Source organism: Cynocephalus volans, chromosome 6 (assembly GCF_027409185.1).
Source record: "Cynocephalus volans isolate mCynVol1 chromosome 6, mCynVol1.pri, whole genome shotgun sequence".
Lineage (NCBI taxonomy): Eukaryota > Metazoa > Chordata > Mammalia > Dermoptera > Cynocephalidae > Cynocephalus > Cynocephalus volans.
Genome location: NC_084465.1, coordinates 892501 through 919629, shown reverse-complemented (window position 1 = coordinate 919629; position 27129 = coordinate 892501). Strand labels below are relative to the sequence as shown.

Below are 27129 nucleotides of genomic sequence, written 5' to 3'. Positions count from 1 at the left end.
CTGGTTAGCTGACAACTGATGGTCTTAGTGGAGCTCCAACACAGCCTGATGGCACGTCATTAGGGCCGTCTAATGGGGAAGTGGTCTGGGAGCCAGATGCTCAAAACCACACCGTGCAGACATACAGCCGTGGAGCCCTGTCCCCAACACCCTTACTTAAGGAAGACCGGGAACTGCAGGGCAGCACATCTAGGCTCTGAAACCTACACAGGATGCTTAGCGGGACTCTGTTCCTCCTACTATTTACTCAGAACAGCAAAACACATTGTGTCTCCAGTATTTATCATTTTGGCTACAAAGCCACCCCAGATAGGACCAAGTTAGGGCTGTACTGATGACACCCCAACACGTGAGCCACCTTTTAATCCACCGATAGCTGCCAGCCCAGAATGCATGAAGAATCAACCCACATCTCTGTGGAAATTCACAGCACAGAAGCCACCAGGGAGGAAAGAGGAGAGAGGACGTGTGCGCCTCCGCAGAGCCATGTCAGGCACTGTCACTCCCAGCAGGCTCTGGCAAGCAGGACCCTGAGACAGGAAGTCAATCTGCCTTCTCTCTGCTTCACGGTGCTGCCAGCCAACTGCACCCGCGAAGACGAAATGTAAAGCACGTTACTCTGATATGCGAGCGTCCTGACTTTACACGCTATAAACACCAGCGCGTGAGAGAAGTGGCAATAGAACCTGGGCGTATTCCCCCCGCTTCTCCCTCATCCCAGCAAACTCCTGACAGCAGAAAGGCTTACACAGTCCGAGGTCACGCTCACCTGGAACACGTGTGTGTGTGTGACTCAGACTGAGCTGAACCAGTCCTAACTCACCTCAAGTCAGTAATGTCAAGGCTCAAAGCTACACTGCTTTCCCTGCTACTATGCCAAACGTAACTCAGCTTCACGGGGTGTAATTCAGGAACTGCTTTCCCTCCCTCGGTAGGTGTGCTTAACTGGGATTTGGGAGTGGGAGGAGACTCTCGGTCACGGTCACACCGAGGGATGAGATCCTGCATCTCACAGCTGCAGGTCTTGGTGGTCCCACCCACAGGGCACTTCTGGACAATGCTGGCCACCAAACACGTTAGTGAGCACACAGCACAAAGCAGGTGAGACCCTTCAGCACACTAACCACTGGACATTCTTCCTAATCACGTATCACAAAGTGACGCCTGACACATTTCCGTGTTCATGAGCACAGAACATAGCCTGACAGGGCACACCGCAAACCAGAAATAGTCGTGTCCTTTGGGTGGGGGGTGAGATTTGGTGAAGGGACATGAAAGGGATTTTCACTTTTTGTTCTGGATACTTCCAAATTGTTCATTTTAAATGAGAATACATCCATATAAAGAGAAAAGCAGGCAAATACTTCAATGATCAACATTTTCCCCTTCTATAAGATCAGACTTTGCTGCCATCTTCTCCTGTTGAAATAACACAGAGTGGGCCCGTGCTTTTCTGCCGTTGGTGCAGAAGTCTGCACATGTGCTACAACAGACACTCTATTAGTCCATTTGTGTTGCTAGAACAGAACACCCGAGACTGGGTAATTTATAAGGAAAAGAGGTTTATTTGGCTTATGATTCTGGGACAGCTGCATCTGGCACAGGCCTCAGGCTGCTTCTACTCATGGTGGAAAGTGGCAGACAGTGGCGGGTACAAGCTGATCACATGGCAAGAGGAAGCAACACAAAAGGGGAGGTGCCAGGGTCTTTTAAACAACAAGCTCTCGCGGGAACTAATAGAGCGAGATCTCGCCCACTATCCCCAACCCCCAGGGAGAGCACTAATCCATTCATGAGGGATCCACCCCCATGACCCAAACAGCTCCCAATGCTGCCACACTGGGGATCAGATTTCCACATGAGTTTTGTGGGGGACAACACATCCAAACTCTATCAGACACCCACAGCAAGAAATGTAGGACATTAAGACAACTCAAGGAACTTCCAGCTAGTGGCACGTTGAGCCACAAACCCTGACACACGCCCGAGGCACTGGGCATCAAGGACAGGACAAGCAACGAATGCTAGTGGTGGGCAGTGAGAGGTAGAGATCGGAGCACCTGGAATGAACGGGGAAGCTGGGGCATATCCGAAGTCCAGAAGAACAGGTGGGATGTGGACCTGAGGAGAGGATATGGGGGAGGAAGTGGTGCAGTATTAATGCCAATGTTAACCTGATAAAGCTGCTTTAAAAACACCCCTGAGGCTGGCCGTGTGGTGAATGACCACAGACACCAACGCCAGCCTCAAGCTTGGACTTGACTCTGTGGGGAAGAGGGAGCTGCTCAAGGTTTCAGATCAGGGGAGAGATGGAATGGACGCATCGCGTGAGGAGGACCAGTGTCAAGAGACGTGCAGGATGCACCGGAGAGGTGGAAGGTGGACAGACACGCAGGAGCAGAGGTGACTGCTGTGAGAGCAAAAGCAAGACAAGACGAAGCGTCTGCGAGGAAGGACGCAGGAACTAGGGGATGCCTGTGCACAGGTGGCCACCAAGACCCGGCACAGGCAGGAGAGCTCACAAAAGTAAGCTCGGATTTGTGCGCACAACCGCGGAAAGGTACCTTAGTGATAGTGCAGTTAGCAGCATTGTGGCAGACAAGGTTCCTGCTCTAGTTCCAAAGAGCACCTACACATTACAAGAAAAAGACAACTCAATGGGAAGACGGCCAAAGACTGAACAGTGACTTACAGAAGAGGAAATGGACATGGCTCCTACACGAAAATCTGTTTAACCTCCGCAGTAATTAAATCTGAACAACACTCATCGGATTGGCAAAAACGTTTTAAAGGAGTAACGTCAGTGCTGCTAAGGATGCAGGAAAATGGCACGGCGGCACTTTGCTGGTGGGCGTGTGATTGGTAGCGCTCTCTCAGAATGTAATACAGCAGTATCTACTAAATGAAAAATGTGCTGATAACTTCAGTTTTGGAATTCACAAAAAAAGCAAAGGCATGCCACATTATTTATACTGGCAAAAAACTGTAACACCTGTTAGTCCACTGATACGGGACCGGGTTCATAAATTATAGCGGGATCTATAACATACAACACTACACAGCTACTCTAAAATGAGATAAATCACTATTTTCTGACCAGCAAAAAAAAAAATCTGTTATGTGAAAGTGGACGAAGTAAGCAGCAGGAGGTGGCTATAATATGCCTCATTTTCTGGGAAAGCCGCATATGTATATGGGTTTTCCCCTCTGTAGGACAAAAAGGTGTGGAAAGGACCCCAGTCTCTTCTGAGCGTTGGGGCTGAGGGGGGCCTGTGGTTTCCAGGACAGGGCCTGCTCCAGCCCCAGCAAGCTCCACCAGTCAGCCCGCGTGTGGTTCCAAGGGCCTCGCTGGGCCAGGCTGGTTTAGAGCTGGGAGGCAGGAGCAGCCGGCGGGGACCAGGAGGACAAGTCCAGACTGGAAGAAGGGCCGGGTCCCATCTCGCCGCAGAGGAGCCTGGGGCCAAGTGTCTCCTTGGTTTTCCAAGTGGGTCTGATCACCTCACCCTGCTTGGGGCGGAAGGGGCAATGGATGCCGTGGCTGTGCAGGCCAGGGAATTTCCCACGTCCCCAGGAGCAGCTCCTGGGCTGCGTCTTCCTTGGTGGTCACCACACCCAGCTGAGTCCGCGTCCTGGGGTGGGGGCGGCATCTGTTTCTGCCCAGAGAGGCACAGGTTCTTGGCTCCTTGCAGAATGGTTGACCTGGTCCTGCCATTGGACTTCAGGACCTGCTGTCATGTTTAGCCTGAATCAACCCAGAGCATCTCTACCCTGAGGTGAAGATCTGGACAGACACTGGTGACATTCTGGCTGCTGGTTATCAGCAGGACAGTGAGTGATTAACACAGCAAAGGCAACGGCCCCCGACTGCTTTCTGTGGCTCAAGAGTGGCCACTATTGTCAGACCTTCCTGAATCCTCGTGTGCAGCTGAAAAGAGTGGCCATGAGGCAGATGGAGAGGACAGGTCGCCCTGCCACCCCCACGTACCATGCCAGAGCTTCAGGGAGGTCTCAGGCCAGCGGGTGTTGGGGGCACAGAGACTGTGGTGGCTACTGAACGTACACCAAGTGCGTCTGAGAGTGGCTGGTCCAAGGCTGCAAGGACACAGGAAAGGGCAGCTGCTAGAACCCAGGGCCCGACTTCCAACCCCCTGGTCTCACAGAAACACAAGAAAGAATAATCCTAAGAAGAACCAGCCCTCTGTCCTGGTGGGTGAGGGCAGACCCCGTGTGTGTCTAAAACTCCCTTGTCCTCAGTTTCCTCGTTTGTATGTGGGGATAACAAGGGCCCATCTCTTCAAGCGTCCTGAGAATAAACGGGTTCATCTCCACAGCGTGCTGCAGTGCTGCCTGCCTCATAAGCTGTACGGTGTTAACGTTATCCTCGTTACTGATTCATTGACTACACTCTTAAAATAATGACAAAGTCTGCCAGTCACCATAAATGAAATGTTAACTGTCACCACTGATCAGTGTCGTTCAGCGATCTTCACATCTGTCTTTTGTATTCATTCATTCGCCATCATTTGCACAATAACCCAAGGACCTAGGGCTGCGCATGCTACTTCGTCTCTGCTTCTGAGGGGGCCTAGCCTTCAAGGAGATGGCCCGCAGGACCTGTGACAGACCATGCGCCCGGCCTGGCGTCACCCCGGGAGGATCAACTGAGTGTGTGGAGGAACAAAGGCATCAGCAGGAGACGGAAGAGGCACCTGCGTGCTCTGCTCGGTCTGGTCTAGCCCCTGCCCTCTGCGTTTGGCTCCTTAACAGCACTTCACGAAGACAGAGACCGTGGTGTTCAGGAGAACTGGCTCCCTGGACATTGCCCCAGAGTGCACACCCATTAAAGTGAGGGCCGTCTGCTCCACGGAGCAGCCGGAGCCACCTGGGCAGTCCACCGAGGGGCAGCGCCGTCCTCTCGACCCATAACAGAGTTCCAAGAGTACAGGTCTGAAGTTCAGACAGATCAGGGTGAAGACTGGCTACCTGAGGAGCTGTGACCTTCAGCAGGTCACCTAATTTTTCCTAATTCCAATGTCCTCCCTTGCAATTGTGAGGACTACATTAATTAATGTAAATAACACGGAATAGTGAGCACTTAAAAATAATAGCTTTTACTGTTGTTGCAAAGACAATTGGAGATCCTAAAAGGCAGGTCTGCTAACTGACTGGGGCCTCCCTCCCTCCTGCTTTCTTCTTTTCTTCCTAAAGCTTTCTTGAGGTCTGAAGGAAGCAGATCGAATAAATACTTCTGTTAGAACTGCTCAGAATGCTTTTCACTTTCCATTTTCATGTTTAGCAATCACGAGCCGGGCCTGTCAACTGCTTGTTGTGGTTTAGCGGGTTACCCACACGCCATAGCGAGTTTCATCAACAGAGATATTGTTTTATTACGCTGGAAAAAAAATAGAATAATAAGAATTTTAATTTGACAACTGGGAGACAGAAAAGGCACAGTCGGTTTGAGAAAGAGATTAGGTGGCAGCAATAAAATCTATGTTCTATGAATCACGAAGCATCCGGAGAGCTGGGAAAGGGCAAGAAACCTGGGAATTCTGAGGCCGCCCAGTTGAAGAGACCTACGGCAGGAGGGGCTGGCCTCATGAGAAAAAGACCCTCAAATTCCCTGGGACCCTCCAGCTCTTAAAGGTTGATTTTTGGCGAGGCCATCACCATTTCTGATACCACTGTTTAGGTAATGAAAGCAGCACCGTGGAATTATTGAATTACTAGTTCTTTACTTGGCAATAATATCACAGCTGGGCTTCTAGATTCCAAGAAAGAATCTGGTCATTGTTTCTTTGGCATAAACTGTGAGTTCACTGCATCATAAAACCTGGGCAAAGAGGCTGAGGAACATGACCTTCTAAGGAGCACTTTACCAGCGAGACGCAGGTGCCAAGCCCGTGGGGTTTTGGTATTCACCAACGATTACATTCACCAGCTTTTCCTGGGCAATTTCTGAAGCACAGTTTTGGGAAATAACATGCAATATTTGTATTGACAGGGCTCAGGATATGTTATACTAAAATGGGGCACCTTTGCATTTGAGAAAATAACAGTAGAAACTAGAATCCCTTCCCTTCCCCAGAAGCAGGTGATGAGACCCTCATTCCAGAGGGCCCTCCCGATACCCAGCGGCCAGGCATGCGCTCGTCCCCGATGAATCTGCACACACAGACCTCGCTAAGTCCCCTGGTTTATTCCCCGTAGGTCACACCCTTAGTCTTCCAATCACACTTCTGTTATGACCATCCATGAAAATACACAGTAATAAAAACACAGTTTTCCCTGTTTTTTTGAGTCTTCATTTCTGAAGGCTCCTGTGTCATATAAACTAATATTAAATAAATGTGTATGCTTTTCTCTTGTTAATTGTCTTTTGTTATAAGGGGACTCTACCATGAACCTAGCAATGGGGGAGAAAATAAATGACTTTTTCTCCCCACAGTATGTGGACGATGTCTCTTGTGATGTGAAAATTATGACACATTCATTCTCTGATCGTTCACTCAGTCAGTAAGTTCCCACTGACGGCCTTCACTGCTTGCTGTGGCCAAGAACACAAACGAGGTTAGTCGACAGCTTCAAAGCGTTAGGAATATTCTACAGTCCATTTGGGGCCAACGGTGCTTTCAGTTCTTATGCTGCAGTGGGCCATGGGAGGCAACTGCTTTCTTGAAAACCTCCTGCATTTTGGGAGAAAAGTTGGGCTCATTGGTCTGGTTTTGTGCCCAGATGATGAAGCCAGAACTTTTAACCATTTTGTTTCATTTTGTTTTACATGTCCTCGGCGGGGTCCATCTGTTGGTGTCAGTCGGCGGGGTCCGTCTGTTGGTGTCAGAGAAGCAATTCCTTTAAACAAGCTGGGTTCTCCCGCCCAACCGCAGCGTCCCGGGTCTCACCTCATTAACCGGAGCCTTGCTGCTTTTTGTTTTTCTTCTTTGAAAAGAGCTTTATTTAAATATAATTCACACATCAGACAGGCCCATGGTGAATTAGTCCATTTCTGTTGCTTATAACAAAATACCTGGAACTGGGTGTTTTATAAAGAAAACGAAATTGATTGCTTACAGTTTCTGAAGCTAAGAAGTCCAAAGTCCATCTGGTGGTGGCGACAGTGACCCACAGGTCTCACATGGCATAAAATGGAGGAGCAGGGAGAGACTAACCTCTCATGTGCTCTCCTTTCAAAGCGCTCAGAACACGCCCTTGGCCGCCGTTATTCATCCATTCACCAGGGCATGGTCCTAACAATCTAATCACCTGTTCAACGCGCCACCTCTCATTACCATAACAGGATTTCCCATCCTCAGCAGTTACAGTGGGGGGATCCAATCTACAGCATTCTGCCCCCACCCCCAAAACTCATGTCCTTTTCACACACAAATACATTAATTTCGTTCCCAAAGTCTTAACTTATGCAACTCAAAAGTCCGAAATCCCATCTGTTAATTTAAAACAAGGTATCTACTTCCAAGGTACAGTGGTGGGACAAGCATATGGTACATATTCCCATTCAAAAAGGGAGAAGTAGGCCAAAGAAAGGGGCAAAATGTCCCAGATAAGTCCGAAACCCAGCAGGGCAGGCATCAAATCTTACAGCTGGTGAATCGTGTACCTTTATTCCATGTCCGATGGCTTTCCTGGTCTGAGGCCATGTCTCAGCTCTCGCATGCTGGCCGTGCATGCTGGCAGCTCCACAAGTCTGGGGTCCCATGGCAGTCCCGCTCTCGTGGCTCCACTAGGCGTGGTGCTGATGCAGTTTCTCTGCTCTGACCCCACGTTTCCGCTCAGCATTGCTCTGGTGAAGGCTCTATGGGTGCATCCACCTCTGAGAAAGATCTCTTCCTGGGCCCCCAACTCTGGCATTCTGTGAGTCTACAGACCCAACACCACATGGATGCTGCCAAGGTTTCTGGCTTGTATTTTCTAAAGCTGCGGGTCCAGCCACACCTGGGCCAATTTAGCCATAGCTGGAGCAGGCAAAGCAGCTGGGGTGCTGGTGCAGGAACTAGCTTCCCGAGCTGGCCCTGGGCAGTGAGCCCGTGGAGGGCACCTCAGGCCTGTTCCCCAAGACCATTCTGTCTCCCTAGGCCTCTGGGCCAGTGATGGAAGATGCGACCTCCAAGATCTCTGAAATGCCTTCAAGGTCTTTTTTTCTTTTCTCTTGATAATCCCTTTCTTCTGTACTAATCTTCTTAGCACCATTGGACTTTCCTTCTGAAAATGCTCTCTGCTTCCCTACCACATGGCCAGGCTGCAAATTTTCCAAATCTTTACACTCTGCTTTCCTTTTAAATTCTGGCTTTATGTCATGTCTTTTCTGCCATAACTCAGCATAGGCTGTTACAAGTAGACATGCAGCTTCCTTAATGCTTTGCTGCTTCAAGTTCCACATTCTATAAAGCTTTTGAGTATGAACAGAATGCAGCCAAGTTCCTTTCCAGTTCATAGCAAGGGTGACCTTTGCCCCAGTTTCCAGTAAGTCCCTTCTCATTTGCATCTCAGATTGCCTTAGAATGGTATTTATAGTCCATATTTCCACAAGCATTCTGGTCACCATCATATAACCAGACTCTAAAATGTCCCAAACTTTCCTTGGTTTTCTTGTCTTCTAAACTCCCACCAGCATCTAGGCTTTTTCTAGCCTGTTCCTTCAAGTTCTTCCAGCCTTTGCCCATAACCCAGTTCCAAAGCTACTTCCACATTTTCAAGTATCTGTTATGAGCAACACCCCACTTCTCTGGTACCAATTTTCTGTATTGGTTTGTTTCTGTTGCTTATAACCAAATACCTGGAACTGGGTGATTTATAAAGAAAATGAAATTTATTGCTTACAGTTTCTGAGGCTGGGAAGTCCAAAGTCCAGGGAACACATCTGGTGAAGGCCTTGGTGGTGGTGAAGCAACCCAGGGGTCTCACATGGCAGAAAATGGCAGAGCAGAGAGACAGCGACTCTCAAATGCTCTCCTTTGAAAGCCCTCAGAACCACCCCCCTGACCACCATTGTTAATCCATTCACTACTGCAGTCCTACTATCTAATCACGTCTTCAAGGTCCCACGTCTCAATTACCATAATAGAATTTCCCACCCTCAACAGGCACAGTGAGGATTTAAGCCTCAATGAGGTTAGGGGGCATCCAATCTACAGCAAGTGGTTTTTAGTATATGAGTCCCACACTGTCACCACAGTCCTTCTCAGAACATCTCATCACCCTTAGCCAATACCCCCTCTCCCCCAGAAACCACCAATCTAATTTGTCACTATGGATTTACCTCTTCTGAACACTTCATTTAAGTGGAACCATGCAGTATGTGGCTTCCGTGCCATCTTCTTTGACTGAGCGTGATGTTTTCGAGGTCCACCCATGTTGTAGCTTGCATCAACACTTCATTCCTTTCTATGGCCAAATAATATTCCATTGTAGGAGACATCCTCCGTTCTCCATCTCCTGACTTCTCGATGGGCAAGGGGCTTGGAGAAGCTGGTGCTGTGGTTGGAGTGCGAAACGTGCACTGCCCGCCCTGTGGTAGGCTAGTGTCCCTGCCTGGGGAATGACCATGGGCGGACCCCCTCCCCATGACCAGGCTGGGCTGCGTAACTTGCTTTGGAGAATGAATCATGAATGCAAGTGAAGGGCCACCTCCCAACAAGTTCTTGCTTTTGCCACAACCAGCAGACTCCAGGAGGGGTTCCTCCCGCTGGCGTTCCAGAGCAAAGGCTAGATTCCTCGCCACAGCCTGCAGACCCATTTGTCGTGGGTTGGTGGTGATTATAGCATAACTCATCCTAGTGGACTGGTCCAGAGTCAGCAGGGTCGTGTTGTGCTATGTCCTACCATCTGCTCCTGTGTCCTTCCCTCCCTCCAAGCAAGGACATGCCTCACTCTTCTCGCTCCTTTGGACACCTTGGGATTGTGCCCACAGGCTCAGCTCTGGGTGTGGTTGTCCTGAGCATCTCCTCGACATTCACACTGTCCCCTCGTGCCTCTCCCACACATTGGGTCTTCCCTCTCCTGTCCTGGGTGGCCGTCTTTAGGAATCAAAGCTCAAAAGAATGCAACCTTTATGGTACGTTGGCTCCTTTAGGTGCCTCTGTCCCACTTTTCTTTCAGTAGAGATGTGCTCATATAAAAATATTTTAAAAACAGAGAAATATGATAAAAATAACAGTCACCACCCGGGGATAACCAGTACTCACAGTTTTGTATGTTTCTTTTAGCCTTTTTTCCTATCCGTGTTTTTGCATAGCTGTCATCACCTTAAGCACACAGTTTTAATATGTTTTTCATCTTACATTCTACCACCTGCACTGTCTGGTGCTATGAACAACTTCTTGCGTACTTACTCTTTAATCTCCGCCTGATATCTGAATCACGTGAATGTAACATAACTTTAAAAAAACATTCCTGTTATTTTAACATCAAAGACCTGTCCACTGTTTTTATAATTAATACAAATATCACTGCAAAGAACAGCTTTATGCTTCAAGTTTTCTTCAGTATTTTCGATTATGGATTATCCTCTTAGAATATATTCTTGCACATCAGATTACTGGGTCATGGGCTATGGAGCTTATGAGGCACGTGAACATGCTGGCAGGCCAACTTCGTAGCTCGTTGATCTGTGTGCCAGCCGTGTGTGACAGTGAACATCCCACTTCCCGGCATAAGCATGATGTATTTTTAATCTTTGAAAAGTTGTTTCTTTTTTCATTATATATGGAGTAGTTGATTATTATACCTTTCAGATTTATTTTTAGGGCATACCATCTGTTTTTGGATGTGTCCCATTTAGAATTACTGACCATGGAATCAAATCCACTTTTAAAAATTTTTTGAACTCCATTTCCCTCATACTTAGGACACCCGTGTGACCACATCTAAACTCTATTCTACAAGCCGGTCCGGGATGATGCACTCACTTTATCTTAAGATGCCACTTTCAGAACACTTACAGTCTTTTCTCTAATGACCAAAATTGTTTCAGAATTCACTTTTGTCAAATTTTTTATTGTAGTAAAATATAACATTTACCATCTTAACCATTCTTAGTGCACGGTTCAGTGGCATTAAGGACATCCGTGTCATTGTGCAACTGTCACCACCACCTGTCTCCAGAACATTGTCCCAAGCTGAAACTCTGTCCCCACGCAGCACTAACTCTCCATGTTCCCTCCCCTAGCTCTTGTCAACCACATTTTACTTTCCACCTCTGTGAATTTGATGACTACAGGGACCTCGTGTAACTGGCACCATACGGTATTTGTCTTTTTGTGACTGGCTTATTTCACTTGGTGTAATGTCCTCAGGTTCATCCGTGCTGTAGCACGTGTCAGGATCACCTTCCTTTTTAAGGCTGAGTGACATTCCATCGTAGGGACGCGCCACACTTTTTCCTATCCAGTCACCATCAATGAACACTTGGGTTGATTCTACCTTTTGGATATTGTGAATAACACTACAATGAAAATTGGATGTAAAAATAGCTCCTTGAGTCCCTGCTTCCTATTCTTTGGGGCATAGACGCTGAAGTGGAATTGCTAGATCATCGTAGTTCTATTTTTGATCTTTTGAGGAACATCCGTACTGTTTTCTACAGCAGCTTCACCATTTACATCCCCCCAACAGCACAAAGGGACCCCATTTGCTCACACCCTTGCCGATGCTTGTTTTTGTCTGTATTGCTTTGTTTTGTTTATAGTTGCCATCCTAGTGGATACGAGGTGATAAGTACATTTATCTTGTGACTTTCTTTTTATACAGCATCTTATTTCATCCAAACATTTTAATTTGGGGGTGTTTGAAAACATATATAAGCGTGATATTTCCACTGTATTCCAACAAAGGGGGTGGGGGTGGAGAAAGAGAGAGACTGACCCTGTGTCTGGCTGCAGAACATTCTGGACTCCTCCAGCAGCCCACCCTGTGTGGACTCCACTGTCACCCGCTGTGTCCTCGCCTCTGCGCCTGCCAGCTGTCACCGTGGCAACCATAAATCCGGGCCAGCAGCGGCAGGATACAGTTTCTTTTGCATTACTCCCCATCAGCTATACAAAGCATGCAATTTTGTAAGATGGGTGACTCCAGCTTTGCTTTTTCCTAGACCTTAATTACACAAGAAAAAATATCAAATACTGTCCGTTTTATAAACCAAGGCCTGAAAATTTATATTTACATCTAAATTGCTTGTCTTTTCCAAAGAATTCAGAGCCATTGTCTTAATACAATGTTAATGCGATTCCGTGTTAGGGAGGCCAGCTGAGGTTAGGGAAGAAAAGGCCCGACAACGACCGAGGCAGGGCAGCTGTGTGGGGTCGGGGTGGGGGACCCGGAGCTGCAGCTCTCATTTTGCTGGTGCTGCTCACGTCTCCAGTTCAACCACGCGCACCTGCCTCTTTATTATCAGCTCTTGCCGAGTCCAGGCCGGTAATGGGGTTTTTTTAATGTATTTCTTTTTTAATGCTGCCTCCAAACAGAAGCTGCGCAGGACGGCGGGACGGCACGCCCACCGCACAGGGCACGCCCACCAGCACAGGGCACGCCCACCGTGCACGGCACGCCCACCGCACAGGGCACACCCACTGCACAGGGCACGCCCACCAGCACAGGGCACACCCACTGCACAGGGCATGCCCACCCCGCACGGCACGCGGCACGCCCACCGCACACGGCAAGCCCACCAGCACAGGGCACGCCCACCAGCACAGGGCACGCCCACCGCACACGGCACGCCCACCAGCACAGGGCATGCCCACCAGGACAGGGCACGCCCACCAGTACATGGCACGCCCACTGCACAGGGCACGCCCACCGCACACGGCACGCCCACCAGCACAGGGCACGCCCACCGCGCACAGCACGCCCACCAGCACAGGGCATGCCCACCAGGACAGGGCACGCCCACCAGTACATGGCACGCCCACTGCACAGGGCACGCCCACCGCACACGGCACGCCCACCAGCACAGGGCACGCCCACCGCACACAGCACGCCCACCAGCACAGGGCATGCCCACCAGGACAGGGCACGCCCACCAGTACATGGCACGCCCACTGCACAGGGCACGCCCACCGCACACGGCACGCCCACCAGCACAGGGCACGCCCACTGCACAGGGCACGCCCACCCCGCACGGCACGCCCACCGCACACAGCAAGCCCACCCCGCAGGGCACTCCCACCGCACGCGGCACTCCCACCCCGCTCGGCACCCACCCCGCAGGGCACGCCCACCCCGCAGGGCACCCACCCCGCACAGGCGCCCACCCCGCACGGCACCCACCCGCACGGCATGCCCACCGCACACGGCACGCCCGCCCCGTGTGCTCCCCCACTTTTCCTACAGTCTCCCAGGGCAGAACACTCCTGCCTGCCCGCGGGCTGCTCTGTCCTTATGTCCCCAGCGTCAGCCCACAAAGACCGTGCGGCCCTGTGCTCGGGGCCCTGACCGGCACCCGCCCCGACCTGCTGCCCATGCGACAGGAGGCCCACTCCACTCTCGCCCAAGAAGAGGCCCCGCGCGCCACCTCGCTGCGGGGACAGCGCGAACCACGTGCATCCCCTCCACCGAGCGCACAGCCCCGGCGCGAGCTCCACGGCCGTCTGCCGGAGCCACAGTGGCATGCAGCTGGGACCGCACACTTACCGTCCACGCAGGCCTCGGATGATGCGCAGAGGCCGTCCTGGAATAAGCAGCCTGGGTGGGAAGAACAGAGAAGACAGAGTCAGCAGGAAGGGATGCGGCCGCCCGCCAGCCCGAGTCCCCGGGCAGGGCCCCCGAGTCCCCAGGCAGGCCCTGAGATGGAGCCGCATTATTCCGAAGCCAGAGCAACATGACCCTGGCTCGGGAGGGTGCAAAGGCCGCCAGACCTCTGCGTCAGAGGACGCCGCACACCACCCCTACTGGCCACCTCCTCGCGCCACTGCACAGGCCCAGCTCCCAGCAGGGTCAGGTCAGCATCGTCACGACAGAGCTCACAGCAGGCCTCCAGTTCCCTCCCTCGAACACCTTGAGCCTGACACAGACGGTGTGCATCTGCTGCGAGGGGCAGAGCGCAGCTCGGGGAGACAGGGTGCCCTGCTCCACAGGGAGGCCATGCTCTATCAGAAGCCAACAGTGGCCACTGTGGCCACAGACAAGGTGGGGGGAAGGGGCTGGGGGGACAAGGTAGAGGGAAAAACGAAAGGAGAGGAGATGAAGATGGGCAGAAGAGTCAGCCTGGTTGCTACCGCCCTTTGGAGGACATGCAGGACGAGATGCAGCTGCTCATTTGGGGCCTTGTCCCCACCCAGGAAAGAGCACGTGGAAGCCTCTACATGACATGGGAAGGTGCGTCCATGCCGCATGCACCCACCACCACGGAGGGCCGGGCAGGTTGGCGCAGGCTGGCACTCCACTGTGTTCAAGCCCATCTCAAACACAGAGGGAGGCACCAGGAAAACATCGCTCTGGGTGGGATGGACCAAGTCAGGGAGGGTGTGAGCAGGGAGCCACGTGAAATAGGACAGCACCATCCACACCCAGGTGAGGCTCCCCACAGGGCCCCCCCAGGCCATAGTCACAACTGCCCCAGTGGAGGGCCACGAGCCAACAAGAGCAAGGTGTTCTGAACACACCATGCCTGTCGAAGAAACTGAGAAATTCCTGCCAAAGCATGGTGCCCCTGCTCCTTTCTCCAGCTGACAAACTCCTATTCCCCACTAAGACCCATTCAAACGTCCCCCGTGGGACCTACTGTGACTAGCCTGGCAGAGTAGTTCTGTCCAGGCATCCATTACAGGACTTAGCACCTTGTGTTGTGATTGTCCATTTAAGGGCATATATTCCTTTTCTGACTATGGCATTCTCAAGGTTAGGAACCACGTAACTTTATCTTTATCCTCCACCACTTTTTCCATGGCTACCTCTGTGTCTGGCATACAGCAGGTGCTCAAGAGGAAATGAACGGATGAGAGGGGACTGAGGAGGAAGAAATTCACCCCTGGAGTCACTTTAAAGTTTCCACCGTCAACTTCCTAAGGGAGTTGGTCTAGCGTCCTCGGAGCTGAAGCATTCAACTACATTAAACGAATGCGGGTTGTGCAAGCACAAAACCAGGATCCACAGAGGATTCCAGAACTAGAGAAGTCAAGTCTGACAGGACAGGACCACCATGAGATCACATGCGTTTGCAGCAGCTTGCAGGGCAGCCCCTGCTAAGAGGTAGACCAGGTGCAAACCAGGTGAGTTGGTTCCTCGGCCTGCCAGCCCTGTGCAGACTGCCCAGGACACCTGCAGACCAGCAGGCATGGAGCTCAGCCTCCACTCCAGGCAGAAATTCCATGTCTCTGAAATAAGAACGTACTCTCATGGAAAATGTGCACGCTGACACACTTCCTAATCCCATTTCTACACGTGTCTTCATGGGCTACTTGACCCTTGAGCTGACCCAGCATCGGCTCCTGCCCTGACTACTTACCCCTCCCGCTCACTCCCATCTCACTCATGGAGTTATTTCTTCATTCAACAAGTATCTAAGCCAAGTAGTGTGATGCAGAAAAGCTAAAATAGCCTGAAAAGAAAGTTGCAGTGAACTTTCTGAGGGAAGGCTTGGCATGGCAGAACAAGAGATGGGGAGTCTGAAGGCCTGAATTCCAGACTTTTCCCCACAAAAAGAGACCTTGAGAAAGACATGTGACTCCTCTGGTCTCTGGTCTGAGCATGAGGAGCAGTAAATCAGGGCGAGGTTCGCCAGTCTCTGAGAGGCTCACACGCTAACCTCCAAGACTCCACTCACTGCAGCTTCGGGGACATCCCCCTCTGTGGGGAGCCTGGCTGGGCCTCCAATGGTGGATAGGACTGAAAATGCCAGGATGTAATCATGCTGGAAGTCTGCTAAAAGTTAAGTCATGATGTAATGGACCTGCTCTACATCCTGGCTTTGGTGGTTGCACTGCTCTCTGCCCAGTGTCACTACAGCGCAGCTCCAGTGCCCACAGAGACCTGGGAGGAAGCAGGGATGTGGCAAGAAATGCAGACACACGGCTCAGCCAGAGACACACTCACATCCAGAATTCTGTGTTCTTCATGTGAAAATGGCAGATGACAGAAATCTGCTAGAAAAGGCACCAGGAAAAAGGCCTTTCTTTATATTGCTTCCTGTCTCTGCCTTAATCACGGCTGACAATCAGATGTGATCTGAACAAGACGTGCATTGCAATTAGCTCTTGAATCCTATCCCTGGAAAAACAACCTGATCAGCAGATGCCCAACCTTATCCATTCCAGCAGAAGATGAAAACTACATAAGAAAGACCTGCAACGCTCCTTGGGGAAAGAGGCAAAAGTAACAGCAACATTCCAAGCTATTTATCACCAGAACTGCAAATGTTGTGCATATTTCACCCAGCTGGTCAATATGCTAATATGACTGCTAATTTATTGTGTTGTTATTTGCTCTAAAATTAAGAAAGAACATATTTCATTTTAAACATCAGCCACCTACTAATAGTAATTATGACAGTAAATCATCAAGACAAAAGACATTTTCTCTGGCAGACACTTGCCTCCACCCCACGCTGCAGCCTCAGACACGCTGCTTCCTCAGGCCAGCCCTGTACCCGTCCCTGCACGGGGTGGCAAATGGCAGCCCCCTCGTGGTCACACAATTGTGGTCACATGCTCATGGTCAGCTCATGGACAGTCTACACTAAAGTCCAGACATTGTTCTAAGGCCAAGCAATTAAATCCACAAAGGACGCCCACAGCAGCCCACTTGACCCTTAACCGTGTGGCGCCAAATGCTTAAAACTAGAATTTCTTAACTAGAATGTAGTATTATCCACCCCTTCCCATGAAAACGTGACATTTCAAAATTCTCAAACTGCTCTTTTGACTGATTATAGAGCAAGGCTGTTAAACTCAGGCTTCCTCCTCACTCATATGTCCCTCTGGCTTCAGCATACATATGCACGTGTGCACACTTGCATGTATGCATACACACACACGCATACATGCATTCACATGCACGTGTATGTGTGCATACACACATGCATGCATATGCATACACCCGCACATGCATACATGCATACATATGCATGCATGCATGCGTGCGTGCGTGCACATGCATGCAAACACACATACACATGCATGCACACAAGCACATACATTCGTACATTCATGCGTGCATACATACATACACATGCACATGCATGCATACACTCTCTCACACACACACACACACACACACTGATCTTTTTGTTTCTAATTCTGGGTCCCTTTTATTTTCTTAGAATAATAAGAAGCATCTTGTCTCTATCTTGGTGCCTCTTTTTTCTTATGCTTTTCAAATTGAAATGGGTAGTTTTCTGCAAGGAGCCAGACTGGATCTGCCCATCACTCCTAACAGATGCTTAGGAAGTGTTGTGTTTTGTTGTGGAAACACAGTGGCTGTGAGCAGAGTCCACCCCCTCCCTCGCTGCCCCCACCCCATCCCCCCTCACCTGTTCTCTCCTATCCACTCCTAGGCATTGCTCCCTAGGGTGACACTGTGGCAAGGGCCCAGTCCCTGCCCAGTCTCTGTCATCCCACCCTGACCACGCCCAGCCTCATCTATGGGACCTGCATCGCCCAGTCTTCTCCTTTCCACAGGAAGGTGACTCCCTCACCTACACTCGGGGCTCTGCAAAAGTCCTGTGGTTGATGAAAACACACAATAACAAGGATTTGATAGCTGTTGTGACCTAATAACATAAGAAAAAATTCAGTGTAAAAATAAATCTCTCAAAAATATGTATATATTTTTTCCCTCTCAGAAGGACCACAGGAACATAATCAGTGATTTTGGGTCTTCTACAAAGCAACTGGAAGGTTCTTAGAATCCAAGAGTATTCGCACCAAATTTTCCAAAAGCTGAGAGCTAAGAATGCTATGAAACCAAGAATGATTTGATATCACAGCCAAATAAAACTATAACAAAACCCATCTGACATGTGGGTTATATGGCATGTGTTAGTAACAATATTATCATTTTCCCAATGATAGTTTTCCTCAAATAACAAATCTTATACGTAGATTTTCTATCATTTACAGTTTTTCTTTGTTCGTTGACTTCTCCAGTGCAGTCAGTAACAAAACAATGTGATGATTTCCCTGACACCCTGTGCTATTCCCACGACCGTGCTAAGCGGCCATTGGCCAGACCCCAGCTCTGACCATGTGCTTTTCATACGTGATTTCTGGGCCTTCCAGCACCTTGCAATGCACCTAGGCCCTTTCCCATATTTACAACTGAGAAAACGAGCTCAGAAAAGTCAGTCACACACCCACGGCCAAGCAGCGGGTCCATGGTGGAGCCACTCAAAGCCTGGTCCGTCTCACTTCAAAACAGGCTCTTTTCCACTGTTGGAGCTGCCCCAGCTCAAGGGGTGGGAGGCGTTCACAGGTGCGTGCACCTGGGGAGATGGAAGCAGGAGTGAAGCAACCAAGATGTATACTTGTCTGGCTGTCCCCCAGATCCCAGCCTGGGGTCCCCAACTCCTAACCCCACAGCCTGCATCCCTTACTGGCATGAGACAGAGCTGGGAAAAGGGCATGAGCTTGTGCGTTATGTGGCTGGCGCTCGCAGGCACAGGCCCCACAGAAGGCAGGCGGGGTCCCTGACAGACTCCTGTGCCAGGCGCCTCCTTACTCTCCTCCCGACCGCACACCCTCTGACCACTCTGCTCCACCCAGGCCTCCAACTCTGCCTCTGCCTGCCTGGGAGCCCCTCTCCTGCCACCTGGTCCTCACTGAGCTGCCCCCACCCCCACCTGGCAGGAGGTAGGGGAGGCCATGGGGCAGCGGGGGCTCGTGATTCCCAACACCCAGACACCTCAGCGTCTGCAGACCAATGGCCGTGGACAGCACGTTGTCTAGGACAGAGTGACAGGAGCACCACCCTTGGTGCAGCCAATGCCAGGCCAGCAAATTCTGAAGAAACCTGAAGAAGTGACAGGAAACCAGCCCAGGAGCAGGGCCCAGCCTGGCCATGGCTCAAAGGGAGCCCAGGACGGGTGGACACCTTTTTCTGGTCTTAACCGGGTGTACATCTTGTTTGTTCTCCATTAACGTGGTCCACTTCTCTTTTTCTGGAGGCTGCTTTCTTGGCTCTCAGAGATCTAAACAGCAGCGATCCAGATGCTGTGGAGTGGTGCATGTGCTGACACTTCACCTTTGAAAGAGCTGTGCCTGGACGAAGGTATGAGCTCTTGAAAAAGCAGGTACCCATGAGCAGATCACCCTGTCCCAACGCAGCACGGAAATCTCCCCAGGGGCAGCCTTCCAGGCTAGCCCGAGACTCTCAGTGGTTGGGTCCTATGCTATAGGTCTCCTCTCCACTGCAGCGTGTCCCACCAGCGTGGACACCTCTGTGACAGTCACAACAGCCCCAATCTACACTCAGAAGCAGAGCTGGGCCTCCAACGTCCTTCTGCCAGCTCCACTGAATTCCTGCGTGGATGGACCTGCCCAGCTCTGTCCACCTCTGCATTCCTGTCCCCACCTGGCCCCACCCGGCCAGGGCACCTCCAGGGTGGAGGTGGTACCACCCATCCTTGCACACCAGTGCGGGGGATGGCCCCAGAGTCCAGAAGGTGCTCAGCAAATTAGGTGACTTGATGTGTGAGGCAATCCTTCCCAGTTTGTAAAAGGAACTGAAATAGGAGCCCTGCTAAGGCCCCTGAGTTCTAAAACATGACGATTACATAACCTCAGCAATAACTTCGCACTAGCTCAACCCTCCTTCCTCTCCTGAGAGTGTCACTGAAAGCACAGTGACAGTTAATGGCTACAAGATGTTTTTAAGTCCATCCCTCTAGTCCAAAGAGCAGAGGCTCGGAAGCAAGGGGAGAGCGTGAGCCGCATGAGCACAGGTGGAAGCTTCTAAATGACATGCTGAACACTTCACAGATTCGGCTCATGTGAGCGGGCCTGTGGCAGCGTCAGCCAAGAAAGGGGTCTGTCTGGACCCTGGGCCCAGTTCCTTCACCCACTGTCGTCACCAGCCCACTCTGCTCTGAAGCCCACTGCTCATGCATGTTATTTACTGAAGACCTGCTTTGAGACGGGCACTGGCTGAAGCCCTGGGATCCAACTGTAAACGAGAAAGAGCACACAGCCTCAGGCGGACCCCCACACGCACACGCATGCACATGCACACACACATGCCACAGGGAACCTGCATCCGTGCCAATGCAGAGGAACACGTGGTGAGGGGTACGCTCCACTTCCTGCAGCGCCTGCGCGGCCACTGAGAAGGGCAGGCGGGAGAGGCACCGCCATCTCTGTGCTGTGCGCTACGGTGCAATTCGGCTTGTGTACAAAGAACACGCACAGATTTCATGATCGAAAGAACATACTGTGAAGTTACATCATCTAAGCCTTACCATTTCCTCCACGCCCAACTCAGCACCTCCTAGAAGCCTGGCCAGGCCCCCAGCCACGGCCGCCCGTGGCACGACCCTCGCCACCCACTGCCCTTTACTGTGGGTTACTTTGTGCCTGTGTCCTGTCTCTCTCTAAAGCCTTAAAAAAAAAGCAACTGTGCTCCAATCCCACAAACCTCCCCGATCAATACCAGCAAGGGGTTCTTCAGTAATCGATACTATCAATGGGCCAGTGGCAACTCCTTATCAATTTGATTTTCAAAGCCAGAGTCTATCAAAACAGTGAATCTCACCACAGCCGGCTCCCTAGAAGAAAACTCTAAACTCTAAGTGCTGTGAAAACCTGAGGTTCCGGGGGATTATGTTAAATTGCCGCATATTCTTTTCTGGGAAGTGCATTATCATAGAAAAGGGAGGAGTATGACTCAAAGAGATGTTCTTAAACACCATCTTTTCTTTCTTTTTTCTTTTTGAGGCATGAGGGCAAGTCATCTCTGACACTCGGAGGGGGGACGTCTGTGCTCGGACCCCACCTCTGCCTCTGGGTGGGTGCATAGCCCTAGCAAAGCGCCCGTCTTCTCAGCTGCCAGAGGGTGTGAGCACGAGGTGCCAGCCGCGCCTGGCGCAGCCACCGTGCCCGAGCGCAGTCCAACCGTCACCCCAGCGTCACGATCACCGAGGTATGGACCACAGGACCGCTGAGTCCCTACACCCACCGAGGCTTTTCTAAATGTTTCTTTGCATCACATCAAAAACAAGAACGTATCAAACCAGGACAGGGTGTCCAGGCAGGCGTGGGCAGGCATTTCCACAGGAAGCACCCTCTCTTCTTGGAAGAAGACCCTGAAAAGCCAGAGATGAAAGCGCAGCTGCCCCTCCCTGGCTGTGGCTCCTGGGAGGAGGGAGGCTCAGACACGTGTCTCCGGCAGCCTGTGCTTGTGCGTCAGGGCCCCTTGCTTCCTTCCCCAAGATCTCAGATGAAAGCTGTGACTGCAATTCCAGAGACAAAAGGAAAAGGCAGGGAGGGAGCGAGGGAGGCTGCCAGCTCCTCCCCTAGGACCCTCTCTGAGAAGAGGGGACAACAGCCAGCAGCTGCTGCCGGGAGTTGCTGGGCGGATTTGCAGAACCCGCTGCACTTAGCCCTCAGCTGCGAGCCTGTCTCCATTTCTCCCTCTACAAAAGAGACCTGCAGCGGCTGAGACAAAGCACATCCCTCTCTGGGTGTGAGGGGGAATTCTGATCACGCCGCTGCCAGGCCCGGCCCACCCTGCTGCCCCCTCCCTGGGCTCTGAATCAGGGGCTCCGCTGGGGGCCCCGCAGCGCAACCCGCCCTCCCCAGCCTCCTTGGGCACCAGTGGGTGTGTGCTGAGGATAGTTCATGGCATAATCTAGAGAATGGCACCTGCCTCGCCCCAAAAACATCTTCCTGACTCAGACTTTCAATCCCACCCGCAGCTGAGCATGAGCCTGGGTCGCCCCTAAAACACTAGAACCACGGGGGGCATCTGCCAGGATAACTGGGTACTATTACCTTTCATTTTATTGAGCAGGTTATAAAATCTACTCTTGGAACGGGCTTTAAAAGGGAAAAGGGGCCTATCGAGAAGGTCCAGCGGTGGAGCGTGAGCAGGCAGGGCCAGCCTCTGTTGAGGGACCGGCTCGTGACTGAGGGGTCACTGCATTCTGAGGGGCCATTCGTGAGCTGCTCTTCCCTTTTCCTTACATGTTCTCGCAGCCAGCTCGGGGTGGCAGAGGTCACGGAGGCCCGGGCAGGCAGGTTAGCACAGTTCGTCCCTCCCCGTGCGCGCCTAGAGGTCCCGGGCTTCCGAAGCAGAGGGCCCCTGTCAGTCACTCTCGGCCACAGCAGCTGAAATCCCAGCTGTAGGCTGCAGTCAGGGCTCAGAGGCCCAGATCGGAGGATGTCTAAAGGATCCCAGCCACGGCCTGCGTTCCTCTGACTTTCTCAGGCCAGAGGACAACGGTCAACAATACATGGCTTGGAATTACCCAGGCAGACCGCACAGCTGAACAACGGTTTGGAATTAGTCCAGTCACTCAACCAGCTCGGACTGCGCCCAGGAGCCGCTTCCCCAGGAGCAGTGCAGGGCCGTGCAGACCCCAGACACATCTGAGGAGACTGACACAGGCAAGTGCTCAAGGACGCAGTGGGCAGCAAAGCCAGACGGCGGGGGGGGGGGGGGAGGCAAGAGGGAGCCACCTAGAGGATTCTGGAATGTTCCATCCAAATGTGGGAACACGGGACTTCCCTGAGAGTAGGAAGTTCAGTGCCCCAGGCCCCGGGACTGACCGACAAGACACATCCCAAAACCTGTTAGGAACAACATGGGGTCTGCAGCTCTTACATCATCTATGACGCTGTGCAACGACTGCCCATGAATGACAAGAGTTGTTGTGTCAGCAAACAGGTCTCCACGGCAGGCCTGACAGCCCTGTCCACCGCACAACCTCAGGGCACACTGTTGACTGTTTTCGCAGGAGTGTCCCCTCCCGGTGGCAGTAAGTGGTGACCCTGGGCTCAGTGCTCCTTCTGTCTGGTGCCCTTCGGGTCTAGCACAGGAGCCCTGCGGACGCTGCGCCTGGAGACGCACACCAGCATGACAAGTAACGCTGCCCCACTGGAGAGACGCCTTCTGGGTCCTCGAAAGTCATGAGCTGGCCCCCTCAGACTTACCCCCATCCCCACGTTCTGGAGTTGTTGGCGCCATCACTGAGGCAGATATGAGTTCGGCAGGGGTTGAAAAGGCCAAGGCACGCCTTTGGTTTCTGTAGAGATGGCTCTTGTGTGGAGCTGGCCACAGTTCTGCAGAGGTGCCTGCTCTCGGCTCCTCTGTACACAAAGTCAGCTGCTCACACAGAAAGACCTGCCTCACCCCACCCGGGAGATGGCCGGCAAGCTCAGTACCAGCACCACCATCGAGTTCTGTCACAGTGTTTGAGAAAAAGAAAAACTAAACCTCTTGCTTTGAGTAACTTCCTCGATTTCAAGTCCCTAATTGCACAAATTTATCTAAACTCTTAAGAATAAGAAATTATACCCAATTCAGGATATCTACCCAAATTTTTCATTTTGCTTTTAAAGTACAGGAGTCACCTTTTGGGAAATGCTGTGGGAGCACTATACATTCCTGCCTCATCAGTTTAAGCATGTGATAGCACTGACCTCAACTAGATATATTCTAAATGGCAATTTAATCAGCTTTTTGTTTTTTGTTCTCAGACAATATCCTGAAATGGAATAATATCTTCAAAAGAAGGATATTTGCTGAATTATCCTTTTGGATTAAGAAAGCATTTCTAAGCTTGTTTCCATAGATACAAAGTTAGAGAAAAGCTTCACAAAAACATCTGATGAAGAGCCTTGACTGTCAGATACTGCAGGTGTAAACAGCCAGTCCCCATTAGGAGACAGAAAGGGGGAAGCAAACCTCAGAGCTTCAACTGGTAACATTCAGGAGTGGGGTTAAAATACAGCACTCCCCGTAAAAGGACAGTATCAAAGGTGCGAGTAAAGTGAAGAAAAGCAGACTCAGAAGCAGTGCTGCTGAGATACGGTACCCGCGTGTTACACGGCCTGACTTTCTGTGAGCATGGACTTCAGGTACACGACTTCAAAAGGTAAGCAAGATTTTTAGCGGTAGTGGGTTGACTTACCTGTGGTCTCAGATGGAAGAGAGAAAAACTAGTCCATGGTACCCCAAACACTCTTGATGCAGATGGCTTTGATAATCATATATCATCTCCGGACACATCCCCTCTTAGAAAATTTAAATTATTTTTTCACCCTCTGCATAACAGAACACATTATTTCTCAAACTTTAATGTGCATATGAACCACAGAGGAATCCCGCCAAAATGTGCATTTCAATTCCATAGGCCTGGGGCGGAACCTGAGATTCTGCATTTCCAGTGAGCTCGCTGGTGGGTGCAGCCGGGTCTGCTGCCCCCCCACCCCCCATCCCCTGCCCCACCCCCCATCCCCTGCCCACCCCCAACCCCTGCCCACCCTGCTCCGGAAGCAAGAGCACAACACACAGAAATAACTTGCAGTTTAAAAACGCGGATCAGCATATTATGAAAGATTGTATCACAAAGTAAACTTAACAAATCCTTTGTGATTTGTTTTCTGAATCCTAGTTCTCTGTTATCCCAAATATAAATGGCATGCCTTATTCAAATGATTTTAAATTAATTATGTAGGTAAATCACACGTTAACTAATTTTTGCAAGTATATGACCTTCAGTTTGAAGACTGGATGTGTACTTAAATGTACACTGCAATTTAATTAGGATTAAAAAGACAAAAACTGTGTCCTTAGTCTGATGCTTAAAAAAAAATCAAGTGCTTTATTTTGGTAATTTCCTGCTTTTGTTCCTAAATGATGAAAGAAGAAGGAACATTTCTGTCCGCTGTTTGCCAGCCCTGTCCCCAGGTCACACACTGGGTGAGAGGTGTCTTCAGGGCCAGTGATGGAAACCAAGTGAGAGACAGTTGTCACTGCGTCTTCCCTTTTGAACGCTGGTAGCTGAAACACTAGTGACAACCGGGTAGGCCACAAAAGAAATTCAATCAGAGCACGAGCCTAACCCTAACTTTAGGGGGATAGTCTGCGGTGAATTTGAAACATCTTTCTCTTTTTTTTAGCATCCTCCTCTTTAACCCGCTACTTTTCCAGTGTGCCTGGACTCCTGCCGTCTACTGTGGATACTAATTAACTTACGCAGGATAAAGAAGAAAAACGATCTAAGACCACTGAATAGTAAAACCCCACCCCAGTGATGAGCGAGTGGTCAGCTGGTGGGAGAGTTCTGTGGGCACAGGTGCTGTGACATGTCAGTAAGTGTCACCCAAAAAGGGGTTGGCTCAAAGACATTTGAAAAATGGCAGTTGAATCAACAGGTTTCTTCTCTGAAGAACTTCTCAGAACCTTCAGTATTCCAAAGGGCCACGCTCTCGCCCAAGGAAGGATCCTGCAGACAAGGTTCATCAACCTACTTGGCCACGGAAACTTCCGTCACACAGCATCTCACTGGGATGCAGCAAACTAGACTATGGAGTTAGAGTAGAAAAACGATGATCATGACCTTTAAAAGTCACCCAGCTTGTGGGTCTTAAGCACCCAGAGGGCTTGTTAAATGCAGATTGCTGGGCCCACTACCCGAGGCTACGACTGGAGTGGGGCCTGCGAACCTGCGTTTCTAACAAGTTCCCAAGTGATGCCGACGTTCCTCAACACAGCCAGGCAGGTAGAAGGCTTCCCAAAGGGTGCTTGGTAGGGGCCTGTGTCGGGAGAGGCCAAGTCCATCTGAAACATCCTACAGACTCCGTGTCTCTGTCAGAAGTTCAAATGTGTATTCGGTATTAAACATTCAGGGCGCTCTTCCTGTAATGAGAATTTTATCAGCTTCATGTAATCTGGTGTTTCTCTATTTTTGTTACTTTGAAGTCTTTTTAACCATGACATCCTTGTGCATACCCATGTAAAGAAACAACCACCACGTGCAGAGACCACACAGGGAAAACAATTGCTCATTTCCTCCTGAAGGGGATTTGTTCCCCTATAACCTCCAATGTTTTAAGTTATTATCAGAACCCTTTCCTACCCAGTGCTACAGCCAAGCAAGGCATCGTTTACCGCCTTCTAATGGCCGCAGACCTCTACTTTCCTAGTATCCGTGGACAGCATTTCAAAGACCAGGAGGCTGCGCCACTTGAGTTGCTCCCCCGAGGACATGATTAATGGACCGATTTTAAGTTGCCTTCTGCTGGGAAACCCTGTCCCTGTGCCCAGACAAGCCAAGGGTGCGCTCTCGTTTATCCAAGTCCTGGAGAACAGACTTAACAACACTGGACTCCTCACCTCCAAACCACATCACCGAGGCAGGAACCAGCACTGAAACAGCAGCTGCTTATTTTTGTGGGGAAGGGACACCACTGTGAGCTTTAGAAGAGACAACTACAGTGACGCCTCAGAGAAGGGTCTTGTGGCTGGAAGAGCCCACAGAGACGACGCTGTGCCTCCCAAGAAGCAACCCCCTCATGAATGTCATCACAGCCTGGGCTGTAACCAGCCCAGACAGAAAAGTCACTCCCAACCAAGGAAGCCGACTTGTGCGCGGACAGCCCTGACTTTTTGAAGGTTTTTCTTTGTTGAGCGTCCGTTTTCTTACTGGAAGCTTTCGCTACTGATCCGGACACTCGCTGGCATTACCCAGAGTAAAGTTTCTCCCTCTTAAAGTGAGACAGCAAACCTCGGCCCCAGCACACACGGCGCACACGTGCTCTCAGTGAACGTTCCTTCCCTGCCCCTTTCACAGAACAGTCCTTCAAATGCTTACATGTGCTTCTTCCACTTGAATATCTCCTGTTCGTTCATACAGCACGGTTGTGAACCATCTGGGCTCTGTGATGAGAGGACTTAGAAATAATAGTGCCACACCCTGAAAATTCTGCCTGGAGTATTGGGAAGAGCTCTTGATTAGGAATAAAAAGTTCTAGATATTAGTCAGTCTACCTTGGACAAATTACTTTTTTTCTCTGCACCTGTTTATTTAAAACATTATTGGGAATTTTTCATATCAGAAAAGCCTAGAAAATTAAGAAAATGCAGAAAATCACAAAGAATAAAATAATATCAGTTACCTCATCACCCAGAGATAACTTCCCTATTAATACTTTGGTTTTCAGTCATTTTTCTTTGCATATT

The 27129-nt window shown here is 50.6% G+C and overlaps 1 protein-coding gene across 3 annotated transcripts in view; it reads right to left on the bottom strand.

Annotated features, from left to right (window-relative positions):
* PTPRN2 (protein tyrosine phosphatase receptor type N2) overlaps positions 1–27129 on the bottom strand; it is a 906619-nt gene that overhangs the window by 809669 nt on the left and 69821 nt on the right. For 2 of the 3 annotated variants that reach the window (XM_063099753.1, XM_063099755.1), the window contains exon 2: positions 13648–13698. The exons of the other annotated variant lie outside the window; for it this stretch is intronic. In XM_063099753.1, coding sequence (XP_062955823.1) covers positions 13648–13698 — 51 coding nt within the window. The remainder of the gene's footprint in view (positions 1–13647; positions 13699–27129) is intronic. 3 annotated transcript variants of the gene reach the window in all.